Source organism: Trachurus trachurus, assembly GCF_905171665.1.
Source record: "Trachurus trachurus genome assembly, chromosome: 19".
Taxonomy (NCBI): domain Eukaryota; kingdom Metazoa; phylum Chordata; class Actinopteri; order Carangiformes; family Carangidae; genus Trachurus; species Trachurus trachurus.
In genome coordinates, this window is record NC_139913.1 from 4,927,089 (window position 1) to 4,953,646 (window position 26,558).

At 40.9% G+C, this 26,558-nt stretch overlaps 3 protein-coding genes across 3 annotated transcripts in view; 1 reads left to right on the forward strand and 2 right to left on the reverse strand.

The window, feature by feature from the left end:
* Positions 1–15,338, forward strand: part of LOC311002958 (rho GTPase-activating protein 44-like) — a gene marked incomplete at both ends in the record, with an annotated part of 115,161 nt that extends 99,823 nt beyond the window's left edge. The window contains 6 exon segments of the mRNA XM_083994576.1: positions 737–943; positions 4,333–4,621; positions 4,623–5,026; positions 7,119–7,234; positions 8,826–9,209; positions 15,181–15,338. Coding sequence (XP_083850702.1) covers positions 737–943; positions 4,333–4,621; positions 4,623–5,026; positions 7,119–7,234; positions 8,826–9,209; positions 15,181–15,338 — 1,558 coding nt within the window.
* Positions 1–26,558, reverse strand: part of acsf2 (acyl-CoA synthetase family member 2) — a 288,967-nt gene that overhangs the window by 197,057 nt on the left and 65,352 nt on the right. The window lies entirely within an intron of this gene.
* tex47 (testis expressed 47) lies at positions 21,558–25,956 on the reverse strand (the record flags this gene model as incomplete). The annotated part of the gene is made up of 8 exons (XM_083994777.1): positions 25,845–25,956; positions 24,389–24,461; positions 23,715–23,818; positions 23,582–23,637; positions 22,790–22,868; positions 22,556–22,696; positions 21,688–21,835; positions 21,558–21,595 (listed from the first exon to the last, which is right to left on the reverse strand). The coding sequence occupies exons 1-8, from the start codon at positions 25,953–25,955 to the stop codon at positions 21,558–21,560; spliced, it is 750 nt and encodes a 249-aa protein (XP_083850903.1). The 5' UTR covers position 25,956.

The following is a 26,558-nucleotide window of genomic DNA, read 5'->3' on the forward strand; positions in this document are numbered from 1 at the left end:
ACTCCAAAACGCTCTGGTGGACAAGTTGTGACCTGCACATTCACCACGCTATGAGATAATAACACAACGTTACCACACAGAGTTGTTTTAGAGGGAAATTCAGAGACTGCTTGCTGAAAAACTGTCCCTGAAGGCAACACGCATCAGCGGTTTTGCATGAATTTGCCTCTAAAACAACTCTGTCTGGTAACGTTGTGTTATTATCTCATAGCGTGGTGAATGTGGCGTCATAACATGTGCGGCTGGAAAATGATTTCAAGGAAAGAGTGGGAACCCTGACTGTTTATGCAAAGCTCAGCAAAACTGATCCGATAGTTGCTGTAGTTTGGTTTTGACTGGACTGTTCCTCTCCGTTGTTTCACACAGGGATCATAACAAACACCTTGTTCTTGTGCATCTCATCCAAACTGCTGTTGTTGTTGTGTAGTACTGTAGCAGACAGTTGTTATTAGAAGACTTGACCTTTGACCTCACACAGGGATTGAACCTGTTTAAACCAGCCACTGTGTCGTTAAACTGTTGTTGCATGTGGAGGATCAATAATCCTCAATGGGACGATACAGTACAAAGACCTGATCCTGGGTCAGCTGCACCTCACCCACTCCCCCGCCCTCGCCCCTTATAATGATGATGCGTTCAAGCCCCGCCCACACACCCACCCACCCACACGCCCCCCACCTCTCCTCCTACTCCCCCCCGTTGATCTGATTGGCTGTGCATCTCTGTCCCACTGCAGCATGGGTGTCAGGGTGATGGACACTTCTTGGGTGTCGCGCCGGGGCTCGTCGTCCACGCGTAAATCCTCGTCCTCGTCCTGCTCCACGCCACCGAGCGTGCACCCCCCAGTCCCGCCCACTACTGACGCGCTCATCCCCGAGCAGCCGGGGGAATTCTCCGCCTCCCCCTCCCCCACCCCTCCTCCCACTAGCAGCGACCGAGCCAGGTAAGGCTGATGTGCCACCAACCTCCCTCCTCCTCCTCGTCCTCCTCGTCCTCCTCCCACCTCGTCCTTCCTGTTTGAGTTTCACCTGCTCCCGCTCCTCGCCGCGTCCAGAACAGCGCTGTCTCACCGTTTTTTTGTTTTGTTTGTTGCAGCCCCTCCCCCTCCTCCCCCACCTCCCCCCTCTCCCTCCCGTCCTCGTATAGAGAGCCTACACTGCAAAAACTCAAAATCTTTCCAAGAATATTCGTCTTATTTCTTGTCAAAATGTCTCAATTTTAGTCTCTCCACTTAAAATAAGACTCATCACCTAAAAATCGACTTGTTTTTAGATAATTTTCACCTGTTTCAAACAAATTTTCAATTGAAATAAGTAGAAAAATCTGCCAGTGAAAGCAAGTTTTTTGTGCTTGTAATAAGAAAGAAAAACTTGCTCCACTATCAGATTTTTCTACTTATTTCAAGTAAAAATATGCTTGAAAAAAGTAAAAAGTGTCTAAAAACAAGCTACTTTTTAATGTGATGCGTCTTATTTTAAGTAGAATGAGATTTGTTTTGACTAGAAATTACATTTTAACTAGAAATAAGACAAATATTCTTGGTGAGATTTTGAGTTTTTGCAGTGTAAGCGGAAGCAGGAAGTAACGTCGCCATGGGACCTCAATTCGGGAAAAGTCTCCATGTAAGTGAACGGGAGTCAAAGTTTTATTTCGTGATCCGTTTGAATTGTGCCATGAGAAAAAAATATGACCTCTACCTGTTTAAAGGTACATTGTGTAGGAATTCCTCCCATCTAGCGTTGCGGTTGTATATCGCAAGCAGCTCAATCGTATTTTTCATGCTGCATTCACGTGAAATTGGGCGGACGGCAGACGGACGACAGCCGCTGCACGTAACGGCATAAACAAGCCTCTATGTAAACAAGTGGTCCGTCAGCACGAGGCAAAACAATACAGGTGACAATATGTTGTCATGGCGATGTGGTATTGTTTTACCGGCTTTCTCTGGACTTCTGTGACTAAAATGACATCTGGTTTGTTAGCGATGGCCGTCTGCCCGACTGCAGGTGAATGCAGCATCAGTGTAACGCTCCATTCCTCCTCACTGCGTTACCGCGGTGACTTTTCACAGACGCCACCTCGACCTGAGCCGACAGCTCCGGTGTCTCCGCTGAGTTTCCGTGGTTTCCTACCGTCACGCTGCCACTGAACGTTAAAAACATGGCGACACCACATGGCAGCAGCACCGAGCTTACCCGCTCCATGGAGATATGAATGATATGAACGGCTCATTCAGAGCTGAAAGGAACACTTCACTTTGTTGATGGGGGGGATTACTGATTAATGAAAAACAGACTTTTGAGCAAAATAATACATTTTCGTGAATAAGATAACAGGATAAGTTATACAATGTCCCTTTAAAACATCACGTTTCATGCCAAAGAAACTTTGACTCCCGTTCACTCACATGGAGACCTTTTCCGAGTTGAGGACCCATGGCGACTGTTACTTCCTGCTTCTGCTTATAGCTCTCTATACACTCATCCTCTCACCTCTGATGAAGCATGTGGTCGTCGTCTTCTTCCTCCACTTCTTCTCTCACTCTCTGTTTTTTTCAGTTTGTTCTCTCTCTTAGATTTGTAGAGCGACATGTGTGGAGTTCATTTCCTGCCTGACTGTGCTGACACCGTAGCTGCTCCATCGTCATCATGTGTCACTGTTCACTGTGTCTCTGTAGAATAAGAGTTCATCCGTACTAGTAGTTCAGCAGCCAGAAGAAACAGCTTCATTAACTGCATGTGCATGAATGATATCTTGTTCTGTTTTTGCCATTATTCAGTCCGAGCCTCATTAGCAGCATCACAGTCCATTGTCGCAAGGCCCTGCAATGGATGAGGTGACTGACTTCTAATCTCTTTTATTTTGAAAGCCACACAAAACCCTCATGAGCACTTCCTGTTTCTTCTTCTTCTTCCTCCTCCTCCTTCTTGATACAATATTTAAAGGGATAGTTCAACATTTTTGGCAAATTCTCCTATCGCCATAATCGCTATAGTCATAGCAGTAGGTTCATCGCCTTTAATTAGCTAGCTGCGCAACATTGCATGTAAAACAATGGGGGGCAGAACTTTAAAACTGTGACTTTGGCCTCTATATAATGCTCAAAATATCACTACAAATGCTTTGCAACATCCACCAGTTCCTTACCACACAACACTGAGTGTGGATAAACTCTGTTAATATAAGAGAGCAACGCTACATGTGTGTTTTTATCACGTAGCTCTGTTCATGCTAGCTTCCTTGGTAGACCTTACTAGTCGACTGTCGAGCTCGGGACTGTTTCCATATCAATGAAGACTGCTCCTCATCTGTATATTCTAACACGCACGACCATCAAATTCAAAACGTTCCTCCATCTCTTCAACATCGAATCCGGACATATTCTCCTTCTTCTTCCACTTTCTGCACCGATGCGCTCGACAGTCGACTAGTAAGGTCTACCAAGGAAGCTAGCATGAACAGCGCTACATGACAAAAACACACATCTAGCACCGAGTTTATGCACACTCAGTGTTGTGTGGTAAGGAACTGGTGGATGTTGCAAAGTGATATTTTGACTATAATAGAGGCCAAAGTCATGGTTTTAAAGTTCTGCCCCCATTACTTTGCTGTTTAACTGCAATGTAGCGCAGCTAGCAGGAGGAGAGCTAGGTCCTATGGTAGCACTCTGGGACCTAGAGCTGTAACTTTAGAACGTTATTTAGAGAAATTCTCCTTTAAAGGTGTTCAGAAATGGCAGTTTGTCCTGTTTGTCGCGCCTCCTTCTACGAGTTTCCACGAGTTGCTGCACGAGTTTACCCGAGTAAGGAAAACAAATTTGATTGGTCGTTATCGAGTGGGCGGGATATTCAATGTTTGGGGCGAGACCGAGCTCACTGTGTGTGTCTCAGACGTTTGAATGACGGATGACGGATCCAATATCAGTGGCTGACGAATCGTGAGCAACGTGATGTATAATTCGTGTGCCTGCATTATCCAATGCGGAAAAAAACTACCCCACTTTCATATCGGATTACTCGAAAATAGAATTTTGCACAAAGTTTGGGCTACATCGTCTGATAGATGAATGATTATACTGATTTTAAGAGTGGGCTCAAATTCAATTTTCTTTTCTCAACCTACTTCTATGACTATAGGGGTTATGGCGATAGGAGAATTTGCCACAAATGTTGAACTATCCCTTTAACAACCACCTGATTTCCTTTCCCTCATAATGAACCCGACGTAAACTAATTAGATAAATAATCAATACTTCAGCTCAGTTCAGCCCCTCCCCACCTCCCCAACCCCCCTCCAACCCCCCATGAAACTTTGACGTTTTTATCGTTGCAGCTCGGACGATGCTTCCTCCAATTGGTCGGACTCCTGTTACGCCTACCCCTCCCCCGAGGAGGACAGGCCGCCCCCCCCTTACCCCTCCTCCTCCTCCTCCTCCTCCTCCTCCACCTCCTCTTGCTCCTCCTCCTTCTCGCTCTACCACCACCACCACCACCACCACTTCTACACCCGAGCTGCACCGCCGGGTATGCAGCAGCAGCGTCCTCCTCTTCCCGTTGTTGCCCCCGGCCACGAGTCCGTTGCTGCTGCTGCTGTTGCCCCTGTTGCCCCCCCCGGCCCCTCCCCCCCCTCCTCCCCCACGCCGCTCCGGCTACAGCCCCCCGCCGCCGCCGCTGCCCCCCCACCTCCACTCCCTCTGCCCGTCCCCTCAGCCGCTTGACGTGAACTCCAACCCCAAACCCAGCTCGCTGCACCTCCCCAAGCAGAACTCCCGGTCCGACGCTCCTTCTCCTCTTCCTCCTCCTCCTCTTCCTCTTTCTCCTCTTCCTCCGCATGCCGAAACCAACGGCTCCTCCTCCTCCCCCTCTACATCCCTCTACATCAAACCCCCGCTCGTTCTGACTCGTCACGATCTGTTCCTGGGCTCCCCCAAACCCCCCAACACCACCACCACCCCCCTCTCCGCTCCCCCCCCGTGGGCAGCCTGTGCCTGTAGCCGAGAGAGAGGAGGAGGAGCCAAGCGGACTAGGTAACTACGGAGCTCCTCTTCCTCCCCCAACACTCAGTGGTGTAGTAGTGATGTGATACTCAGGTATACTCGGTAGCCTATACCCACTGAAAATGCATCAATATTTCAGTATACCAGTACAAAAGTACAAACAAAACTATCTAACTAAAGTATATCTCAATTGTTCTCAAAGTGGGAGGTTCGACAGGGTTCAAGGGGGTCCCCAACTTTTTCTTGAAATTTTACCACTTTTTCTTAGTTTTTTTTAACTTTTTTTTCCTGAAATGTTATCACTTTTTTAATTATTGTTTGATTTTTTTTTTTTTCAGAAATTTTACCACTTTTCCTATAATTTTTTTGAGAAATTCTACAAGTTTCTTCTCAATTTTTCAAGAAATTGTACCCCTTTTTGTATTGTTTGCTCCTTCTTTTGAGAGAGAAATTTTGCCACATTTTTCTAGAATTCTTTTGAGAAATTTTACTATTTTTTCTCAATTTAAAAAAAACAACTTTTAACTTTTTTTTTTTTTTTTAGAAATTTTACCACTTTTACCACTTTTTTCAAAGTTTCTTCTCAATTTTTTGCCACATTTTTCTATAATTTTTTGAGAAATTTTAACAAATTTTTTCAAAAAAAATTTGCGAAAACTTACCACTTTTTCTAAAATTCTTTTGAGAAATTTTACTATTTTTTCTCAATTAAAAAAAACAACTTTTTACAATTTTCTTTCTTTTTTTTTTTTTTTTTTTTTTTTTTTTAGAAATTTTACCACTTTTTTTTTTAGAAATGTTTCAACTTTTTGGGAGAAATTGTACCATGTTTTTCCAGAAATTTCTCCATAATCTTTCAAAAAAATATATATGTCTAATTTAAACGTACATTGATTGTTTGTGTATTTCTGGTGTTTGCTTCAAAAAGTTGTCCAATGGGGGTCCGTGGTCTAATTTGTGTCAGTTTTGGGAGAACCACCAGTGATACAAGTATGAACAGTTTACCCACCTAAAAAGCAGTAATATACCCACTACAAAAAATTTAGACTGCACCACTGTCCAACAAAACCACTCACACACAAATGAAGAGAGAGCGAGGGATGAGATGAGATGAGAAAGAGGGAGGAGGAGAGGAAGGGGGTGAGATTAAGACACTCCCGATAGGACAGCACCAACGCCCCCACCTCGCCGCTTTCTTCTTCCTCCTCCGTCTTTTTATAAACCGTCAGTCATGGAAAATCAATGCGCTTCAGGAATTCCATTATCAAAATCCATCTTTAATTTAATTTAATAGCACATGTAGCCTTACTGTACTGTACTGTACTGTACTGTACTGTACGGTACTGTACTGTACTGTATATGCTGCGATCCATCCATAACTTTCCATGTTGCCGGGAGGATAATAATATTCAGGAGCCGGTTGCCAGGCAACAAAGGAAATTCAGAAAAGCTTTCAGTTGAATAGCATTATGAAAAGTGGGCGTTAATGAGTCATGCCAGCGGTGGTGGTGGAGCCCAGAGAGAGAGAAGGAGAGGCTGCGAGACCTTGAATATTGAACACAAACATAAACATAAAATGGAAAAGCAGTGTGAGATAGTGAAATCATTATCATCATCATCATCGTGGTGTTGTCACAGGTATACAAGGAAATCCCAGAGAAGCTCTTCTCATCTGCAGCAGCTTCACTCATCCATCCATCCTCGTCTCATCTGCTGCTCAGTACAAACTGGTTCTGTTCTGCTCTGACCTTCGGGTCTCGGCGCCGTCGGCTCCCATTGGCTTCCTGGCTGCGCTGCGCTGCAAAAAAAAAAAAGAGAGAGAAAAAAAAAGTACAGAAAATCCATCATTAAGCCATCCATCGGGGCTTTATTTGGGATTTCTGAGCTGCTTCTCTCTGCTGCTGCACCACCACAGCGTTAGAGCAACATGTCCATCTGCAGCAGCAGTGGTCGCTCTCTGACATTGAACTATGGGATGCTCTCATGTTTCTTTAACTCGCCCAGAGAGACGTACGAGAGAGACAGAGCGGAGAGTTTGATGATGAAGAAGCGTGGTGCACGGAGGAGGCTGTTGATTTGTAAAACGTGTGTGTGTGTGTGTGTGTGTGTGTTTCCTCCTCAGCACCCTGAAGAACAAGGAGCTGTCTCCAGTGATCGGGCAGAAGGGGCTTCAGGCATCGATGACCTCTTGTGGGCAGTCGCAGCTCTCGGACCACAGTCCTCACACCCTGAGGAGAGGTAAGCTCAGCTGTTTTTAGACATGCACCAAACCACAACATTAAACTGAGTCTGAGCTGCAACTTTAACTTTAAACTCCATCAACACAGATTTAAATAAACATCTCATTATCATCTTCCACCTTCTTAAGGCGAGACAGCAGCACCCACAGATTCTGTGATATTTTGCTTCCTAAACATTTCTCCTTTCAAACTAGTGGCAATAAAACGTCAAGAACACACAATTATTTGTTTATTTTACCTTATTTTGCCTGATTACGTCCGTAAATTCCTCATAAATTCACCAAAAGTTAGTACTTTTCGCACAACTGTATGTGTGTAGTTCTGTTCATCTCATATGAATAACTTAATGCTGCATGTGTTCAGTTATCAGTCGTGTGTTTAGGATGTATATTACTAATGGTTTGATTAGGTGTTGTGTTTGTAAATAGCAGTTTCAAATAAAAATGTATGGTTTTATTTACTCAAAAATTACTTTTTCTTACACACCAAGATATACCCATTTCCCAACACTCACCAAACTTTCCACATTTTTTCCTCTCTTATATTCTGCTTCTTTTTACAGAAGGGTTTGTTGATATATCATTCAAAACCGGGTTTAAAGTACATTTTATACCAAAAACATGGTGAAAATTGATTTTTTTTATGACTGTAGACAGTATTTCCTGATGTATGGACTGATAAGACGACATATACCCACAATCCCTTCTGTAAAAAGTTTCTTGTGGAATGAATCAACAAAATGAAACCTCATTTGCATATATACATATTTTATATATAAACATAAAATTCAGAAACCTAGAAGTAAAATTTTTCTTAGTTTTTATGTACCTAACAAACTGGGAAAGTTTCATAGTGATAACCATTAAAATATTTGTTTTGCCTATTAATCTCTTATGCACAAAGAGAATCAGTTTAATAAACTGTTTTATAATTAAATCCTGTGAATGATCCCTTTATTTATATTAGATGAATCAATTTAGGAGTAAAAGGAATGAGTCATACCTGAGTTTAGTTCACTGTTGTTCTTCTGCCTGTATTTATTCCCATATAAAATAAATTAATTTAACTTTAACTTGAGTTCTGTGAAACTGAAGGTTATAAAACACAACAGCAGAATCATAGACACAAAGTAATAATAAATTATTAAATGAGTAAGAAAATTTATTTTGGGTTCTCTAGAGTTGATTAGACGAGTTAAAGGGACCCTCCACAGATTTCACTCAGTAAAGTCAGTTTATTCATTATGATTTATTCTTTATTGTGGAGGGAGATTTATAAGATATTTTACAGGAAATCTGCTTCATAAAGTTTAACGACATTTAACAGGTGAAGTCTGATAGAAGTGTGTGTAGATTAGAGGAGCTGCAGGACGTAAAGGTTGACTCCTGCTGCTTCAGTTGGTGCTTCTATTTTGAAAAACTGCAACCGAGCTCTATAATATTTACATATTTTGTGAAGTCTGATAGAAGTGTGAGTAGATTAGAGGAGCTGCAGGATGTTAAAGACAAGAAAAAGCTTGAGGTGGTGCTTTTATTTTGAAAAACTGCAACCGAGCTCTATAATATTATTTACATATTGTGTCCCCACAGCTAAGAAGTTGGCCCCCATCCCTCCTAAAGTCCCGTACTGTCAGACGGGCGCCATGTCCGACCAGTCCACGGGCCAGCCGTCCCCGGTCAGCCTGTCCCCCACCCCCCCCAGCACCCCGTCCCCCTACGGCTTCAGCTACCCGCAGGGCTACGCCACCATCGGCTCCCCGGGGCAGATCCAGGCCGCCACCACCCCGTCCCTCTCCTCTCCGCCCTCGCTGGCCGGGACGCTCACCAAGGCGCGGCCCACCCCCAAGCCGCCGCGCCAGAGGCCCAGCCTGCCCCCCCCCCAGCCCCCCAGCACGCCCGGCTCCAGCCCCCAGCCCCTGGAGCACCAGGCCGGTCTGCTGGACGGGCTGTCCCCCGGAGAGAGCATGTCCACAGGTACAGAGATCAGGACTACACAAACTATTACACTATATATATATTTATACTTTATTATACAGGTGCAGCTCAATAAACTAGAATATCACGGAAAGGGATTCCCAGAGTAATATTCTTTTCTTTTTTTGAGATACTGAATTTTAGGTCTTCATTAAATGTGGGCCATAATTATTACAATTAAAAGAAAGTAAATAAATAAATACATGAAATGTTTCATTCCGTGTGTAGTTTAGCGTTTAGAATTGAATTACTGACATAAATAAACTTTTCCATGATATTCTCATTTATTGAGATGCACCTGAATACTTAATAATTAAAACTGAATAATCTGACAGGTGCAGTTAACCTTTGATGATGGAGAAAACATCTGGAATGGATCAATTAATCAAAGATTTATCACTAAATTACCTAATAACATTAGATGGATTATATATACAGCCGTGGAAAAGAGTAAGAGACCACTTTCACAAATGTTTCCTAACAAGCATCTCTACATGTGATTCCATTCGACGTAATGAGGTGATCATATGAAAACACATCTGATTTTATAGGAAGATTATAAAAACCACTACTGGGATTAAACACTGACATTATCCCACTAAAACTGATTTATAAACTCTTCCCAAGTTAAAATATTCATGTTGTGTTGTTTAGGAGTGAACATGAACATGTTTTCTTTACATTATTATTATTCACGGTCTGAAAAGACTCAATATTTTTTTGTTATTTTGACCAATAAATGCTCTAAATTACAATATTTTTATTTCAATTTTGGGAGAAATGTTGTCAGTAGTTTATAGAATAAAACAAAAATGTTCATTTCACTCAAACACATACCTATAAATAGTAAAACCAGAGAAACTCATCATTTTGAAGTGGTCTCTTACTGTAATTTTCTCCACGGCTGTATAAGTTGTATTAGATGTTAATTAACAGATGTGGCCACATGTTAGATATCTAGTAATATTCTGTATTTTTTTTATTATTGTCAACAAATGAGTTCTTGTTTTTTAGGTTCAGGCTGATTGGAGATGTTGAGAACTTGTTTGAAATCTCTTGATAATTAATACTTAATACTAATTAACCCCCCCGCCCCCCTCCTCGTCAGCAGCGACAGGTTCTCATGATGTTCTGGTCTAACTCTCCTTCTTGTCGCCTGCTCTCGTTGTCTCACTGCAGCGGTATGAGGCCACAGGTTCAGTGTGATTCTGTGTGTGAGAGGGACTTTTTAGGGTAAGCAGGAGTTCCTGTGTTAAAGCCTCACCCTCCTCCCCCGCCCTCCTCCACGCTCACCCCCTCCTCCACGCTCGCCCCTCCTCCTCCAGTCCGATCCCAGACATGGCGACCCTGAGACCCCACAGTCCACCTTTAAAGGGATAGTTCACCCAAAATTGAAATTTCACTCATTATCTGCTCACCCTCATGTCGACTAAGGGCTGGGAGAAGTTTCAGAGTCCTCCGTGGCTTCTCTGAGTTACAGGGGGACTCGGCGTAGCAGTGCATGTCCATATAACGGTTGCAAATGGATACCAACTGTCTTCGTAACAAAAAGACACACCAAAAAACATCCAAATACCTCCATGCTGGTCGTATGTAATGTCCGTCTTGTATTGAAGCCCCGAAATGTGAAATTGTTCAGAAAAAAATTAAATAAGTCTATATTTCAAGCTTGTTTTGTGTAGTGGAAGCTTCTCGAAACTCCTCTTCCCAGTTTGTCCAAATTTGACGAACCAGGAAGAGGAGCTTTTTTCGGGACAATTTCGCATTTCAGGTCTTCAATACAAGACGGACATTACATACAAGCAGCATGGAGGTATTTGGATGGTTTTTTTGTTACGAAGACAGTTGGTATCCATTTGCAACCGTTATATGGACATGCACTGCTACGCCGAGACCCCCTGTAACTCAGAGAAGCCACGGAGGACTCTGAAACTTCTCCCAGCCCTTAGTCCACATGAGGGTGAGTAGATAATGAGTGAAATTTGAATTTTGGGTGAACTATCCCTTTAACCCGTCTGGTTGGCGTCTGCATGGCGGCTGAGACTGATGCATGGCTTAAACACAACACGGTGGACGCCTCGCCTGACTCCTACCCATAATGCCCTTCTCCAGCTGCCCCCTCCCCTCCAGCTTTGACAGTCACTGCCCCCCCCCCCCCTCCTCACTGCCCACTTCCTGTCTGTGCCGCGTGTCCATCACACTGTGGGTCGTCGTCAGTCATCCTCCACAGATGTTCCAGGTGTTTGTGTCGCACTGAGGTCGATGTGTCACTGCATTATTGATCCTGTGGTTTCCGATCGTGTTTTTATTGCTCATTGATCATGATGTGATCAGGTGGAACAGAGGGATGCACGATATTGACTTTTCTTTTCTTTTTTTTTTTTTACCGATTTCCAATCAATCATTGGCAGTGATGGGAATAACGGCGTTACTAACGGCGTTATCTTTTTCAGTAACGAGTAATCTAACTAATTACTATTTCCACCGTTACAACGCCGTTACCGTTACCGACAATTAAATGAGGCGCGTTACAAACTACTTTGAAGCCATTGTCCTCCGACTTGGCTCATCTCATCTCAGACACAGAAGCTGCTAAACTGTTGTTGTTTTTTCCTCCTCTCCTTTGGTGAGGGGAGGGGGGAGGAGGGAGGGACGAGACAACCGCATAAGTGATGATGATTGGTTGAGGCAGAGTAAGGTTTCATGCTAAGCCAATCAGAGGCAGTGTTCAGTTTGTACACAAACCACACGCACGCAGTTTAGCCTCACACACACAGACTAGCAGAGGGAAGCTGCCGAGATCGGAGGGAAAGTGGAAACAGACACTACTTTAATCTCCCTGAGGTAAAAGACAAGAACATGTGAGGTGTAGCTACATTATGTCCCGGAGCGAAGTGTTTGTCCTGAGCTTCTGCTCACCTGACTCTGTGCAGCTTCTTCATTAAATCCAAACAGTCCGACACAGCGACGCTCTGCTCCTCTTGACTCTAAAGTCTCTGTAGCTCATCAGCTGGAACTCTTCCAGAGCAGCTACAGCAGCGTTGTGACCTCAACCATGGTTGGTGAGAGCAGAAATGTTGTTGTTGTAGTGAAAATGGGCGAGCTCGTGAAGACGCGAATTTATACAAAGTCAAAACGAGCGATAAATCGCATTTCTCGCGTATCTCGCGTTTGGTCGCGCGTATAAACTCGAGCGAAAAAAAAGCGTTCCTCGTGTTTGGTGGGAAGCCCCTCGTGGGTCTTCCCACCAAACACGATGAAAAGGACGAAGACGCGAAGGTCCCGTCGCCATAAAAGAATCGCGTGTAGCGTCGCAAAAAAAAAAAAGTCGCGTCTACCGCGTCTCGCGCCTAATCGCGTCTTTGCGTCACGGCCTTTTACACCGCGGACGTAACGAATAAACGGTGACGGTGTGAACGAACAACATAGAACAGGACCAGACGTGGCGTTGTTTCCTCTTTTCACCGACAGCTCCACTCTCCCTTACTTACACTAACTACTGTTATTGTTGAGGCCAGATAATTGTGGGATTTGTAGTTTTTGACCAATCGTGTGCTCTTTCTTTTTGTGATTTTTCCGGTTCACACATGTTTGTTTTTTTTAGGGGCAAATGCGAGTGAAATGCTCGCCCATGGTGGGCATAAGAAAATGTAAGACCTGTCTAAAATTATTTAAGACTTGAACACAATAATTCAACAAATTTAAGACATTTTAAGACCTAAAATTTAGATTTTCACATTTTAGACTTTTTAAGACCCCGCGCGCATACCCTGTTATTTCATATAAAAGTTTAAGTGCATACATATTTTATGATGCTGTGTATTATATATTTAAGACCATCTTAGAATTTTCTAATAAATTTAATACTTTTTAAGGCCTTATTTTAGATAGGCCTACATGAATTTAAGACTTTTTAAGGATCCGCAGATACCCTGTTGTGCGCTCGCAGCAGGACAGATAATCAGATGGATAATCGGTAAAGTTAATAATTTCACTTAATGTGGCCATGAATAAATTAATTTCGATGTTTCGCCTGTTATTAAACGCAAATCTTGAATAGGTCTCCGCTGTTTTCACATTTAAAAAGGTCTTTGTTGTCTTTGTACAGAGACAATATGAGATTTGCTTGTAGCCACAGCACTTAAAAAAACCACTGTAACCTATTTTCATAGGCACACCAGCCTCGCTTTCAATAAAACACACACTCGCATTCCATAATTGCGATCAGTGAAATATATGAAAACAATAAAATACAAGTTAAAAATGAGAGAAAAAAAATCAAAATTCTTCGACATATTTAAACTTTAAAAAAAGAAAGAAAAAGTAACGCAATAGTTACTTTCCCTGGTAACTAGTTACTATTATAGTGAAGTAGTGGAGTTACTAACTCAGTTACTTTTTGGGAGAAGTAATTAGTAACTATAACTAATTACTTTTTAAAAGTAACGTTCCCAACACTGATCATTGGGCACTAAGCCAAAATATTTCACTTTATCTGTTATGAGTTCACACTTTCTCATTTTCAGTAGGATACTTGACGGAAAATCTATATTACACTGCAAAAACTCAAAATCTTTCCAAGAATATTTGTCTTATTTCTTGTCAAAACGTCTCAATTTTAGTCAAAACTAAACTCTTTCCACTTTAAATAAGACTCATCACCTAAAAATGAACTTGTTTTTAGACAGTTTTCACTTGTTTCAAAGTAATTTTCAATTGAAATAAGTAGAAAAGATCTGCCAGTGAAAGCAGGTTTTTTGTGCTTGTAATAAGAAAGAAAAACTTGACCCACTATCAGATTTTTCTACTTATTTCAAGTGAAAAATGCTTGAAAAAAAATAATAATTTGATTTGTTTTGACTAGAAATGACATTTTGACTAGAAATAAGACAAATATTCTTGGTAAGATTTTTAGTTTTTGCAGTGCATAATACTGGTGCATTGTGGGAGTTGTAGTAGGATCCAGTGTTTTTGAAAAAGTCTGGATATCTCACACTCTGCAGCATCAGTTTGACCAGTTAATTAAAACCAGTCTCAGATTTTATTGATGCAAAAACTATTAAATCACCTGTAAAATCCTGATTTATAACTGAACACACGACTGCAACTGTAAAACTCTGAGTCACTGAGCACAAATCATTCCAATTAGATCACATTTAATTAGATATTTGCAACAAAAAAGCTTCAGAATATCGCTTTAATATAAATCTATCCTACATTTAGATTTGAAATTGAACGAATAACATGACGACGCCCACACACCCACAGGAGAACGACCTCAGTTCTGACCCGTCTGTTATCGTATCGTCCAGCAGCTCGACTTTATCAGCCTGCGTCAGAGCCGAGTAAAATCCCTGCAGCTGGTTCAACATCTGGTGCAAAGAGTCAGTGAATCCAGGAGGCTGCAGATGAATTACATTTATTATTATCATTATTATATTTATATCGTGCATCCCTGTCATGCATTTGTTTTATTTATTTATTTATTCACGCTGACGACTCAAACATCATCCACCACACTGCAAAAACTCAAAACCTTTCCAAGAATATTTGTCTTATTTCTTGTCAAAATGTCTTAATTTCTAGTCAGAACTAAACTCTTTCCACTTTAAATAAGACTCATCACCTAAAAATTTACTTGTTTTAAGATCATTTTCACTAGTTTTTTGTGCTTGTAATAAGGAGGAAAGACTTGCTCTACTATCAGATTTTTTTTAAAAACTTATTTCAAGTGAAAATATGCTTGAAAGAAGTAAAAAGTGTCTAAAAACAAACTGCTTTTTATGTGATGAGTCTTATTTTAAGTAGAATGAGATTTGTTTTGACTAGAAATGACATTTTGACTAAAAAATAGACAATATTCTTGGTAAGATTTTAGATTTTTTTGCAGTGCAGCATCGATAGATCGATCGATGAGTCCACACATCTGGCGTGTTTCTGTGTCTCACTCCGTGTCTCTCTGCTCCGTCAGATTCTCTCTGCAACCTGGACATCCCCGTCATCAACATGGAGCTGGACGGCCTCCTCGACCTGCCCCACATCTCCCCCTTCAGGAACTCAGTGGCGCTGCTCGAGCTGAGCAACAACCGGGCCGAGTCGGAGGAAGAGTCTGAGAGCACGGTGCTATGATACGATGCCACTGAGTTCCTCTCCTCACCTCACACCACACAAACCTCACCCCCCTTTCCCCCCCTCCTCTCCCCCTCCTCTCCCTCTCCTCCTTTCCCACCGGCTGATTAAATGAAACACAATGCTACTGCTGCACCATGTCGCTCCAATAAAACCCCCCTCCACCTCCCACCCTACCACCTCCCATCGTCTCACACTGCAAAAACTCAAAATCTTACCAAGAATTTTTGTCTTATTTCTAGTTAAAATGTCATTTCTAGTCAAAAAAAAAATTATACTTAAAATAAGACTCATCATATTAAAAAGTAGCTTGTTTTTAGACACTTTTTTTTACTTTTTTCAAGCATATTTTCACTTGAAATAAGTAGAAAAGCACAAAAAAAACGTGCTTTCACTGGCAGATTTTTCTACTTATTTTAATTCAGAAAAGGCAAAAATCTTCGCACATCTATTTCTTTGGCAGGTGCGTCGGAGGGTGACAATTAAGTCCAAATTAGAAAAGAAGAGTTCCCGCACAACGTTTCAGTACTAGACCTTTTTCAAGCAAAATGTTCAATGTTCAAATGTTTTTCAAGCAAAATTTAGCTTGAAAAAGGTCTAGTACCGAAACGTTGCAATGCAGTAAACTTTGCAGGTTGGCCATGTGTGCGGGAACTCTTCTTTTCGACTTATTTTAATTGAAAATTAGTTTCAAACAAGTGAAAATGATCTAAAAACAAGTTAATTTTTAGGTGATGAGTCTTATTTTAAGTGGAAAGAGATTAGTTTTGACTAAAATTGAGACATTTTGACAAGAAATAAGACAAATATTCTTGGAAATATTTAGAGTTTTTGCAGTGCACCGTCCTGTTCTCCATCCCTGTGGAGGAATCGGCTCCTCTGCACAGTAAAACAACGACAACAAGGTGAACAACACGGCTCAAAGAATCACAACCAGGTGTTGGCGACGGTGCGTTCAGGGGACTGTTGGACATTTGTACATTGGCTGGAAAATGGCTGGAAAATATGTTTTTTTTTTTCATTAATTTAATTTTTTATGTTTTTTTTTTTTGGCCTTATTTTTTGACTCACTTTGCAATATTGCCTTTAACTTCACACACACACACACAGACACACACATACTATATGAGACTGGAGACAAGCTGCTGGGAGGAACGAGTGCTCTTTGCTGCTGCTGCTGCTTCTCATGAGTGACTTTTAGACGGACGAACAACAACAACACAACATGAACATCTGTCCTGCAACACAACAACCCACAACTTCTTCTTTAACTTTATCTTCATCATCTCTCCTCGGTTCCTCAGGGGTGTCGTCGTCGTCGTAGAAATGCCTCGCTCTGGTGGCAACAAAACCCCCCGAATTTCTGTCCCACCTTGAGCGTTCACTGTGAGTGTGTGCGTGTATGTGTGGTGTGTTTTGTTAGTGTGTGTGTGTGTGTGTGTGTTTGGTGGTGATTGTACTATGATGATGTTGCACTGTTGGTTGGTGTCGTGGTGGAGCGTAAAAAAAAAAAAAAATACAGGAATGCATGTTGTTTTTTTTAGATATTTAGGTAAATTATCTACCAGGTTGCAAAGAGCTTCAGCGCCCAGTCAGTCACACACACAACACAACACGTTTCTCTATATTTACATCAGGATATCGATCACTGAATATTTATTGTTTATATATACTGTACATTTTCAGAGTATATGATGCCGATTAACGTTAAAAAAAAAAAATCAGATCAAATCATAATTTTGTATCCACAGGAGAACGACACAGAAACCTCTTCCCTCAGACAGAATGCAGTCCACGTACAGTAGATTCATTTATATATATGAGATATGAGTATAAACTGTTGATTATGGAAGGAACAATGAAAAACTCCATGTGATTTTAATCAAAGTTATTTTTGGCAGCAAGCAAAAGTTGCATGGGGTTTTTCATTTTCCCTCAGTAAAAGGAAGGATTAGTGTCGGTTTAAAGAAAGAAAAGAAAAGAGGAAGACAAGAATGTGCAGGTTTGTTCCTGAGGAGTCTGTAGTGTGCCATCAAATCAGTTACTTAGATTTAATTAATAGTTATATCATGTCCAATCAATTCTGAAAACAATTGATAATCAGACTGTTTTTTAATTTAAACACTGATACATAGATTTACCAACAATCAAAACTGACACAAGCTTCATTTAAATGTTTATATGACCATTTATTTAGACATGACAAAAAGAAATGTAATGGAATATGATAGGAAGACACACAAGTGAATGACAAAATGTAAGAAAAAATGTTTAAAATTAGTGTGGTATATTGATGTGTTGATGAAAAGAAGGGATCACCGCTGACACGTGACTTGTAATTAAAAAAGTAGTTTATTAACAAGAAGAGGAACAGTGTACAAAAAATGCAGAATCTTGGAGCATCTCTAGTGTCAATGTGAGATCTCTCTTTCTATGGCTCAAAACCACTATATTTATATACTTTCTAAATCCAAAACTCCACCTTCTCCCAACATAAGGATATAGCTTACCATATTAGGCATTAACTGTTCGACCTTAACAGAAGCATTCTGTAAATCCAAACAATAGCTGTATCTGTTTAACATACACAGTTCATGTTTTGTGTTCAACATAAACACAAGACAGGATCTAACCTATATATCATTTTACGACCTTGGGTTCATGCTTCGGACGAGGCTGAACATCAGCTTAAGGCTCTGAACAACAAAAACACAGTCTCTTAGGGTGCATCTCACAAGGGTCACTCACTTCTCATCTATTATTGTTACTAAACACTTTCCTTCAGTTCCAAGAAAAACAGAAGAACATAATGCATGATGTTAAAGCAAAAAGTTCAGGTGGATAATACACTACATTAGTTTTGGAGATTCCTTTTTAAAATGTAATCATGAAGTCATCATTTTTTTATTAAAATATTTATTATTTTTCTTCATCTACATGCCACTAGAAACAACCTGCAGACTTAAAACTGACATATGATCACCTACTGAAGCAAATAAGGAGACAGGAACAACATTATTATCAATAATATTGATCTCGATCTGTCACCAGATGAATCTTAGATCGATATTACCACAGCTTTTAGCTCCAGATTTGGGAAACATCTGGTTCTCTTCCTGCTAAATGTTCATTATGTTCATCAAAACAGATGTAAGTCAGAAGAAAATGTAAAATTAAACATTAGAATTAACAGCTTTTGTTTTAAATCATATAATATTAATTAATTATATTATAAATAAAGAAGTTCAAAATATCTCTGGTGGCACACTTCAGCCTCTGTACGGGAGAGTCGTCGTCAGAGGAAACAGTAACAAGATGTAGTCCTGAGGTTTTTAAACATCCAATCATCATATCATAGCAACAAACTGAACAAACCCAGTCTTGACTCGCGCTCAGAGAAACAAAGTGCTGTTTATTATGGAGAAGAAAAAAGAAGAAGAAAGGAAAACATTTAAATAAATAAACTCAGCGCTCTTTGTTTCCTGTCGGAGCAGCTGGACGTTCAGCAGCCGCCGCCTCCTCATCTCAGTCCGCAGGAGGAAGTCCCCGTCTGATGATGATGCTGATATTTTTTTGGTCTTATATTAGTGAACCAGAGGCAAGTGCAAAGAAATGTGTATAATATGTGTTTATTTTGATGAGAGTATTTATACAGATATATTTCTGAAGACTTTTTACTAGGTGTGAGGAGCTGTGATTGTTTCCACTACACTACATGAATCTCATCAGAGGATTTAGGGGAAAATAAAACACACACAAAAAAGAAAAAAACCAAAACAACAAAAAATCATGGGACCAGAATTCTCCCTGTGCTGTCGATTAAAAAAAACCTTTTCAGGAACCAGACGTTTTGAGGTTTGAGAGAAGTGAAACTGGAGTAACGAGGTTTGCGTTCGACAGCAACAGTTTGTTATTTGCCTTGCGGTGGGTTTTTGTTGTGACCTATCCAGATTTGTACGATTTTTTTTCTTCCCTCTTTCCTTTTAATTTTTTTTTTTGTTTTTTTTTGTCCTGAGAGGATTCGCGACACGTCACCGCGCTGCTCCACCTCCCTCTGTGTGTTAAAGTGCGACAGGACTTTTGTAAATACTCAAAACCTCTGTACATAAGTGTTGTGTATATACTGACAGGGGAGAAATTTACACACACACACACACATATATATATATATATATAAATAAATATATATATATAGATAGATATATACAAATACTGTATTGAAAACTATAAATGATGACGAACATTATAAGATTATTCTGTACAGATGATGTTATAATGTCGCTGGTTCTAGCACAATAACGCCGCACCGACACAAAAATACCACAGAGTACGTAGACTTCGCACAGTAAAAAACTAAACAACGGTTCAGTAGATCAGTAGATCTGTCAGCACTGACGTATGTAGGCTCCAGGTTCAGAATAGTTTATAGGTTTTATAATAATTAAAACGGCTCGTTGAAAGAGACAGAGTGAGATATGAGACGTTGTTGTTGCACAAAACAGTTGAAAAATGAACTTTTTCTACCAAACAGGGCTGCAAAAAATGATTATTTTCACTATTGATTATTGGCTCAGTTCATTAGTTGATCATTTGGAGCATAAAATGTGAGAATAGAGCAAAAAAAAAAAAAAATTACTTGAAGCTCCAAGTGTTTTGTTCAACTCTAGCACTTGATCGTCTATAGATAAAGTTTATTATTATTCACTCAGAACAAAGAGAAGCAGGAAATCCTCAACGAGAGAATTAACTGTGATGATCAAAATAGTAATGCTGAGTTCAGATCAGTTCAAGCATCAAATGCTCTCATCAGTATTTCTACTTTTTAATACAAGAAGTAATAACTGTCGAGTTGAACCCTCTGTCTGTGTTAACAACGTGCCGCTCTTCGTTTTCTACTACAGTGTAAACCCCCGATCGAGCCTTGTACATACTAGTAGAGTTATCAATCCAACAAAACAAAAAACAAAACAACTTTATTAACAGCAGCCCTGTCGAACAGAGACAAGTCGTGGAGTCACGGCTTAGAGCTTTTGAAGCGAGCGGCGACGGCGATGTGCGAAGGCCTTTTTATTGAAAACACGTAGGTGAATGTATCGGTGGAGTTCACCTGGTATAGGTGGTGATACAGTACAGGCGGATTGTGTGTGTGTCGTGGACTTAGTGACAGTGACAGAGGGTGAAGGGGGAGGGGCGGGTGGGTGGGGGTTTGATGAAAAAATAAAAAGTGTGTCAGTCCTAATTTGTTTTTTGGGTGGGAGGGAGGGTTGTTTGATTCGACATTGTCCTGTGTGAAACTCAGCAGCATGCTTTTTGAACCATGCCTATGAAAAATGTGTCTCATCTTTGGTCCTTTGATCTAAATGTGCTTGTATTTATTTTTTATAATAAGTGAAACGATCGACCTTTTTGCAAAAACGAAGAAGAAGAAGTCAGTGCTCGTCCCCTCGGTCCACGTTTAACTGTTTGTTTCCACCTCCTCTCTTTCTCTCTCATCGATGCAGTAACCTCCACCCGTTTTATCTGAGCAAATCAAAAGAAAGAGAAAAAGCACATCAGACTCAAAACAGAGAATCAAAAAAAAAAAAAAGAGGAGACTGGTTTTTTTTTTTTTACCCACAATCCTTTGCTCTGAGGATTCACACTGAAATCATACAACAAGCAACAATAACAAAAAAAAAATCTTAATTGTGCTGCAATAGGTTTGTTTTAATGCGTACAGTTTGTAGATGACACTGTGGTGCATGCAGCGAGTACATCTCCAACCATCTTCTCTTTTTTTTTTTTAGTTTTATTTTATTTTATTTTATTTTTTTGCTTCAGTTTAAGTTCCAAGTAACGGGGGCCAAAATAATAATAATTATAATGATTTAAAAGAAAAAAGAAAAAAAAGGGAACACATAATGTGATCAAGGAATTTTTTTCAGACTTAAAAAGTTCTTTGTGTCAAACTGTAGTGATGCTGTGGACTCTTTAAAAGTTTGGAGTGAAGAAAGAGGAAATGCCTTTTCTTGGACATGCTAGCTCCCGGTCACCAAGTGGAACACAGTGTAAAATAAAATAATAATTACAGAGAGAAAAAAAAAAAAGATAATCCTCATCCGAATGTTGAAACTATTAAAATGTTTTTTTTATATTACTCTGGACTTCCTGTGTTTTTCTGTTGTGAATGAGCAAAGTGTGTCAACTGAAACCTGCAGGATGAGCTCTGACCTTTGACCTTCAGACCCTCGTGAGGCAGCGGCTGCCGATGACTTGTCCTGTGGAAGAGTCACAACATGAAACACAGAGAAGTTTTAGTTTCAGATCTCGACAGGAAGTTGTTCTTTCTTGTAGATCTTCTCCTTCTCACCAAACTCCATCCTGATGTTTAACGGCGAGTCGTAAAGCTGCAGGAACTGATGTGGACTCTGCAGCTCGTCTCGGCCCAGCATCTTCTCCAGAACCGCCGGAGACACGATCAGCTCCGGGGTCTCATCCAGAACTGATCCAGGGAGAGTCTGAGAGGGAACACCAACAAGAATTAAAGGGATAGTTCAACATTTTGGCCCAAATAGGCCCATTGTCATAATCCCTAAAGTTTTAGGAGTAAATTTGTTACCTTTAATTGTCGGTGCAAGCTATTTTTAGAATGGCGGAGCAGAGCCGTGAGCTGCTCAAAGCTACGCTACGGAGGCTCATGGGATTTCTTGGTTTCCCTCATCAAACTCATAAAATACACAATCCAACAACTCCAAAACACTCTGGTGGACAAGTTGTGACCTGCACATTCACCACGCTATGAGATAATAACAGAATGTTACCAGACAGTTGTTTTAGAGGTAAAACTGCCTCCGATGGGAATGCACATCAGCGGTTTTGCATGAATTTCCCTCTAAAACAACTCTGTCTGGTAACGTTGTGTTATTATCTCATAGCGTGGTGAATGTACAGGTCACAACTTGTCCACCAGAGCGTTTTGGAGTTGTTGGATTGTGTATTTGATGAGTTTGATGAGGGAAACCAAGAAATCCCATTAGCCTCCGTAGCGTAGCTCTGAGCAGCTCGCGGCTCTGCTCCGCCGTTCTAAAAATAGCTTGCACCGACAATTAAAGGTAACGAACCTACTGCTATGACTATAGGGATTATGGCAATGGGCCAATTTGCCAAAATGTTGAACCATCCCTTTAATTATTCTTACACAAACACTGAGGTTTATAAACTTATAGACATGAACTCACCTCCTTAGATAACTCCGGGTGCTGACCCAGACTCTGCAGATCCGACAGGACGCTGCAGACCAGACTCTCCGTGCTCTGCTCCTCTTCGTCCTCGTGTCCTCTGGCTTTAGGGTCTCCAGCCACCTGGTCTGCATCCAGCTCCTTCAGCCGACGTCCACAGATACAGAAACAGCAGGTTACAACTGTCTCACTGTGTGTGTGTGTGTTTGTCTCAAGTAAAGAAACAGCACGGACCTTGTAGCTCCACTGCTGGAACAACCTGCTCGGAGGGGCGTGAGCCATGAACACGACCTTCGCAGCTCCGAGCCGGGAACTAAGAGAGGAGGTAAAAAACCACTGGTACAGGTGTGTAGACTGTAAACATCAACACCGACAGCCTCAGGAACCAAATGTTACTATTATTATTATCTTATCTAAAATATTTAAACAACTGGAAAACCTGTTCATTGTCTGTTTCATCATCCTGCTCCTTATTTAAAGGGATATTTCAACATTTTGGCAAATTGGCCCATTGCCATAATCCCTCATCAAATGACTTGTCCACCAGAGCGTTTTGGAGTTGTTGGATTGTGTATTTGATGAGTTTGATGAGGGAAACCAAGAAATCCCATGAGCCTCTGTAGCGTAGCTCTGAGCAGCTCACGGCTCTGCTCCGCCGCTCTAAAAACAGCTTGCACCGACAATTAAAGGTAACAAACCTACTGCTATGACTATAGGGATTATGGCAATGGGCCAATTTGCGAAAATGTTGAACTTTCCCTGGTTTAGTCTCTTTTTAATGACGAAGATAATAAATATGTTATTTAATAATGATGAAGATTTACTCTGCAGATAAAATGCACTTGATTAGTTTTTCTTTTTTCTTTTCACATGTTCAATAGTTCTGGTTTATGTTGAAACAGAAACTGTGCGACACATGAGGCTGATGAGTGGAAGTGCCAGTCGTACATAAACACAGCTTTAGTCCTGGGAGTGAGAGGGTTAAATCTACTTCCTCTACATGTATTCAAGTATTTAAACTGTTACCTGTGCGTCTGCTGCTGCAGGTCTCTGAGAACAGAAAGCAGAATCTCTCTGGACGACTGGAAGAAGAGCAGCACAACAAACTGTGAGTGTGAAGCTTCCGAGTGTGTGAACATTTCCGTGGAGGGAAACTCACCTCGATGACGTGCAGCAGGTGCGACGGGTAGATCAACAGCAGGCCGGTCACTTGATCCCAGATGAACTGTTTGCTGAGCTGAAAGTTCAGTTTTTCATAATGAGCTGCGTGGGAAACAAACAGAACAACGTGTCGGCTGAGCATCCTGACGACCACGTGAAAGAAAAAAAGAAAGAAAGAAAGAAAGAAAGAAAGAAAGAGCAGCTCTGTTGTCAACACACAGCTCCGACACTCTGGGGGCTTTTATAGTGACTTCTGTATAATCACTGTGGGAGAACTCATTGAAAAGCAGCAACACAAAGCTCCTGCAGGGACACCGAGGTGTGAAAGCTCTAAACCGGCTCAGACGAGTGAAACAAGAGCCTTTTTACTGCTTTCTTGTTTAAATTCAACCTCTGGCAACCGTGGAAATATAGCGTTTGCACATTTCTGCAAAATACAAAGCACAGATCTATTCATTTGTAACATTAAAGCAAAAAACCATCCCCTTTCGTTCCCGCCCCTGGAGGAAAAACTGGATCAAATTAGCAGGAGGTGACGGGGTCGCTGCCGAGGATGAGGGGATTGTGTCGGTGAAATAGCGAAGCCTTATTATTATATGAAGCGGTGAGCTGCTGCTGCTGCTGCTGCTGCTGCTCTGGCTCTCTGTGGCTCTAAGGTAATTGCTGGCTGACCTCCCAGTTCTGTCCTGTCAGCGAGATCGTGGGGGAGCCGGGCAATTACGATCAGCCGTTGTAGCACGATCTTCTGCAGAGAGAGAGAGAGAGAGAAAAAAGAGGACAAGACAAGACAAGAGTCCTGAAACACCCACAGAGCTTCTGTCACATATTAGACACGTACATGCACAAAGGGAGGATGGTTATCTCCTGCACAGTTAAATTATGAGGCTAATGAGGCTAAAATGCAACACATTCAAATCAGCATCTGTCAGCAGAGGAGCTTCATGATCTAAAAAGTTTCAATAATCAATGAGAAAACTATCAAACTTTCGCCTGATGTCTAAAAAGTGAAAATACAAAACCACCTCGTCATCGTCCAGATCCTTCCTCTGATTCATATTATGGTGAAATAAACTAGTCCCAGTTTCCTCCTCTTTCTTCTCCTCTGTGTTTACTGGGTCGCTTCTCTCCATCGCTCACTCCTGAGTGAGTGAAGCCTCGTCGAGCTTCCTCACTTCACTGTTTATTAAAGCTTATATCCTAGAAACCCCCCTTTGTTCTCCTGCTGCTGCAGCTACATATGCACCATGAGCCAATCACAGGCCAGGACGGGCTTGTAATTCAGGTAATGAAAACCAGTAGGAGGAGGAAAGTAGGGGGGACTGTGCTGAGATAATAAACTGTATTTATTCTAAAGCTTGTTTGCAGACAGTTCAATGTACAAAGGGGGGAAAAAAACTAAAGTTCTCATTTGGTTTAAGTCTGAAAAACTAGATTTTCACACAGATGCAACATTTTCTCTAACAACTAATTGTGTCATCCTTCAGTTTTGATAAAACACACATAAAGAAGAAGTTGTACTGAGAGTTTTACTTCAATAAAAGTTTAAGTACCACAAAATATTGTAAAATAACTTCCACCTTCTCAAATATAGGGATTTACCAGTTTAAATTATTATTTTATTGTTTTAAATTATCTTTAAGTTAAACAAAGTCACTGTGGGATCTGGACAGGGAGCATTTCTCTCTTTTCTGAATCTTTACAAACTTTCAGCTATTTAGTATGCTGGTACTTTAATTGTGTTTCATTTGGTGCTGGTTTTATTCATAGTCTAACCAGCTAAGAGGTAAAAAATCTAATAATATCACATGATAGTGCAGTGACATGAACTATTTTTCTGCATTTAGGTACTTTTATTTTGAAGGACTGATCCTGATGCACCTGTCGTGCTTCAGCTTGAATGATATTATAAATACAGGACTCTTTTGTGTTGTAATATTTCCACTGTGTGTTATTAGTGTTTCAGTCCTTACTCCATACCAGTGACTATTATGTTTCTGAACTTCATCTAAAGTTTTTGTTTTGTTTTTTTGTGGGGAAGTTGGAGGTGAAGCACTTCCGGTCAACCGTTACCGTGACGCTACTTTAGCCCATGGCTAAAAGTCCTCGAGGCTCCGGTTACGTTACGAACCTCTCTCACTCTCCGGTTAAACACGTCGAACATGGTCACTATGTCCGGCTCCTCCTCCGACACCATGAGCTCCCACAAGAAGCTGTTGCTGTCTCTCTGCGGAGCTGCCATGTTGTCTCAGGTCCGCTACTCCTTCTTTCTGCTGTAATGTTTGGGTGGGCTGCTCCTCCGCGCTTCGTTGGTTACCATGGCAACAGGGCCCGTCAACCCGTCAGGTCAAGATGGACGTCCTCAATTACGTAACTACGTAGAGCTCAAATTATTATATTATTAAGATTTTTTTTTGTTTAAACATTGTTGAATTCTACTGTTTCTTGTTACAATCATGGGAATAACGGCGTGTAGTGGCGTTACTAACGGTCCTACTTTTTTCAGACGACTAAACAAAAAAGTTACTGTTATGATGACGTTACCGTTACGTTACTCGCCGTTACTTGACTCAAGAAGTCCTGTCACAAAATAATACAACTGTTAAAGTGTAGGCTACGTCTTTGGTTATAACTTTTTCAGTTCATCAACTAGTCGGAAAAGCTATTTACCTGGAACTAACCAACTGACAGTATCCCTCCGCATTTGAACATTTCATTAAAAAAAAAATCGCTTACTTTACAGTTACTTTTATAATGTTGTTATTCAGTTACGGTTACTTTTTGGAGAAAGTAACTACTAGCTATAACTAATTACTTTTTTAAAATAACATGCTCAACACTTACA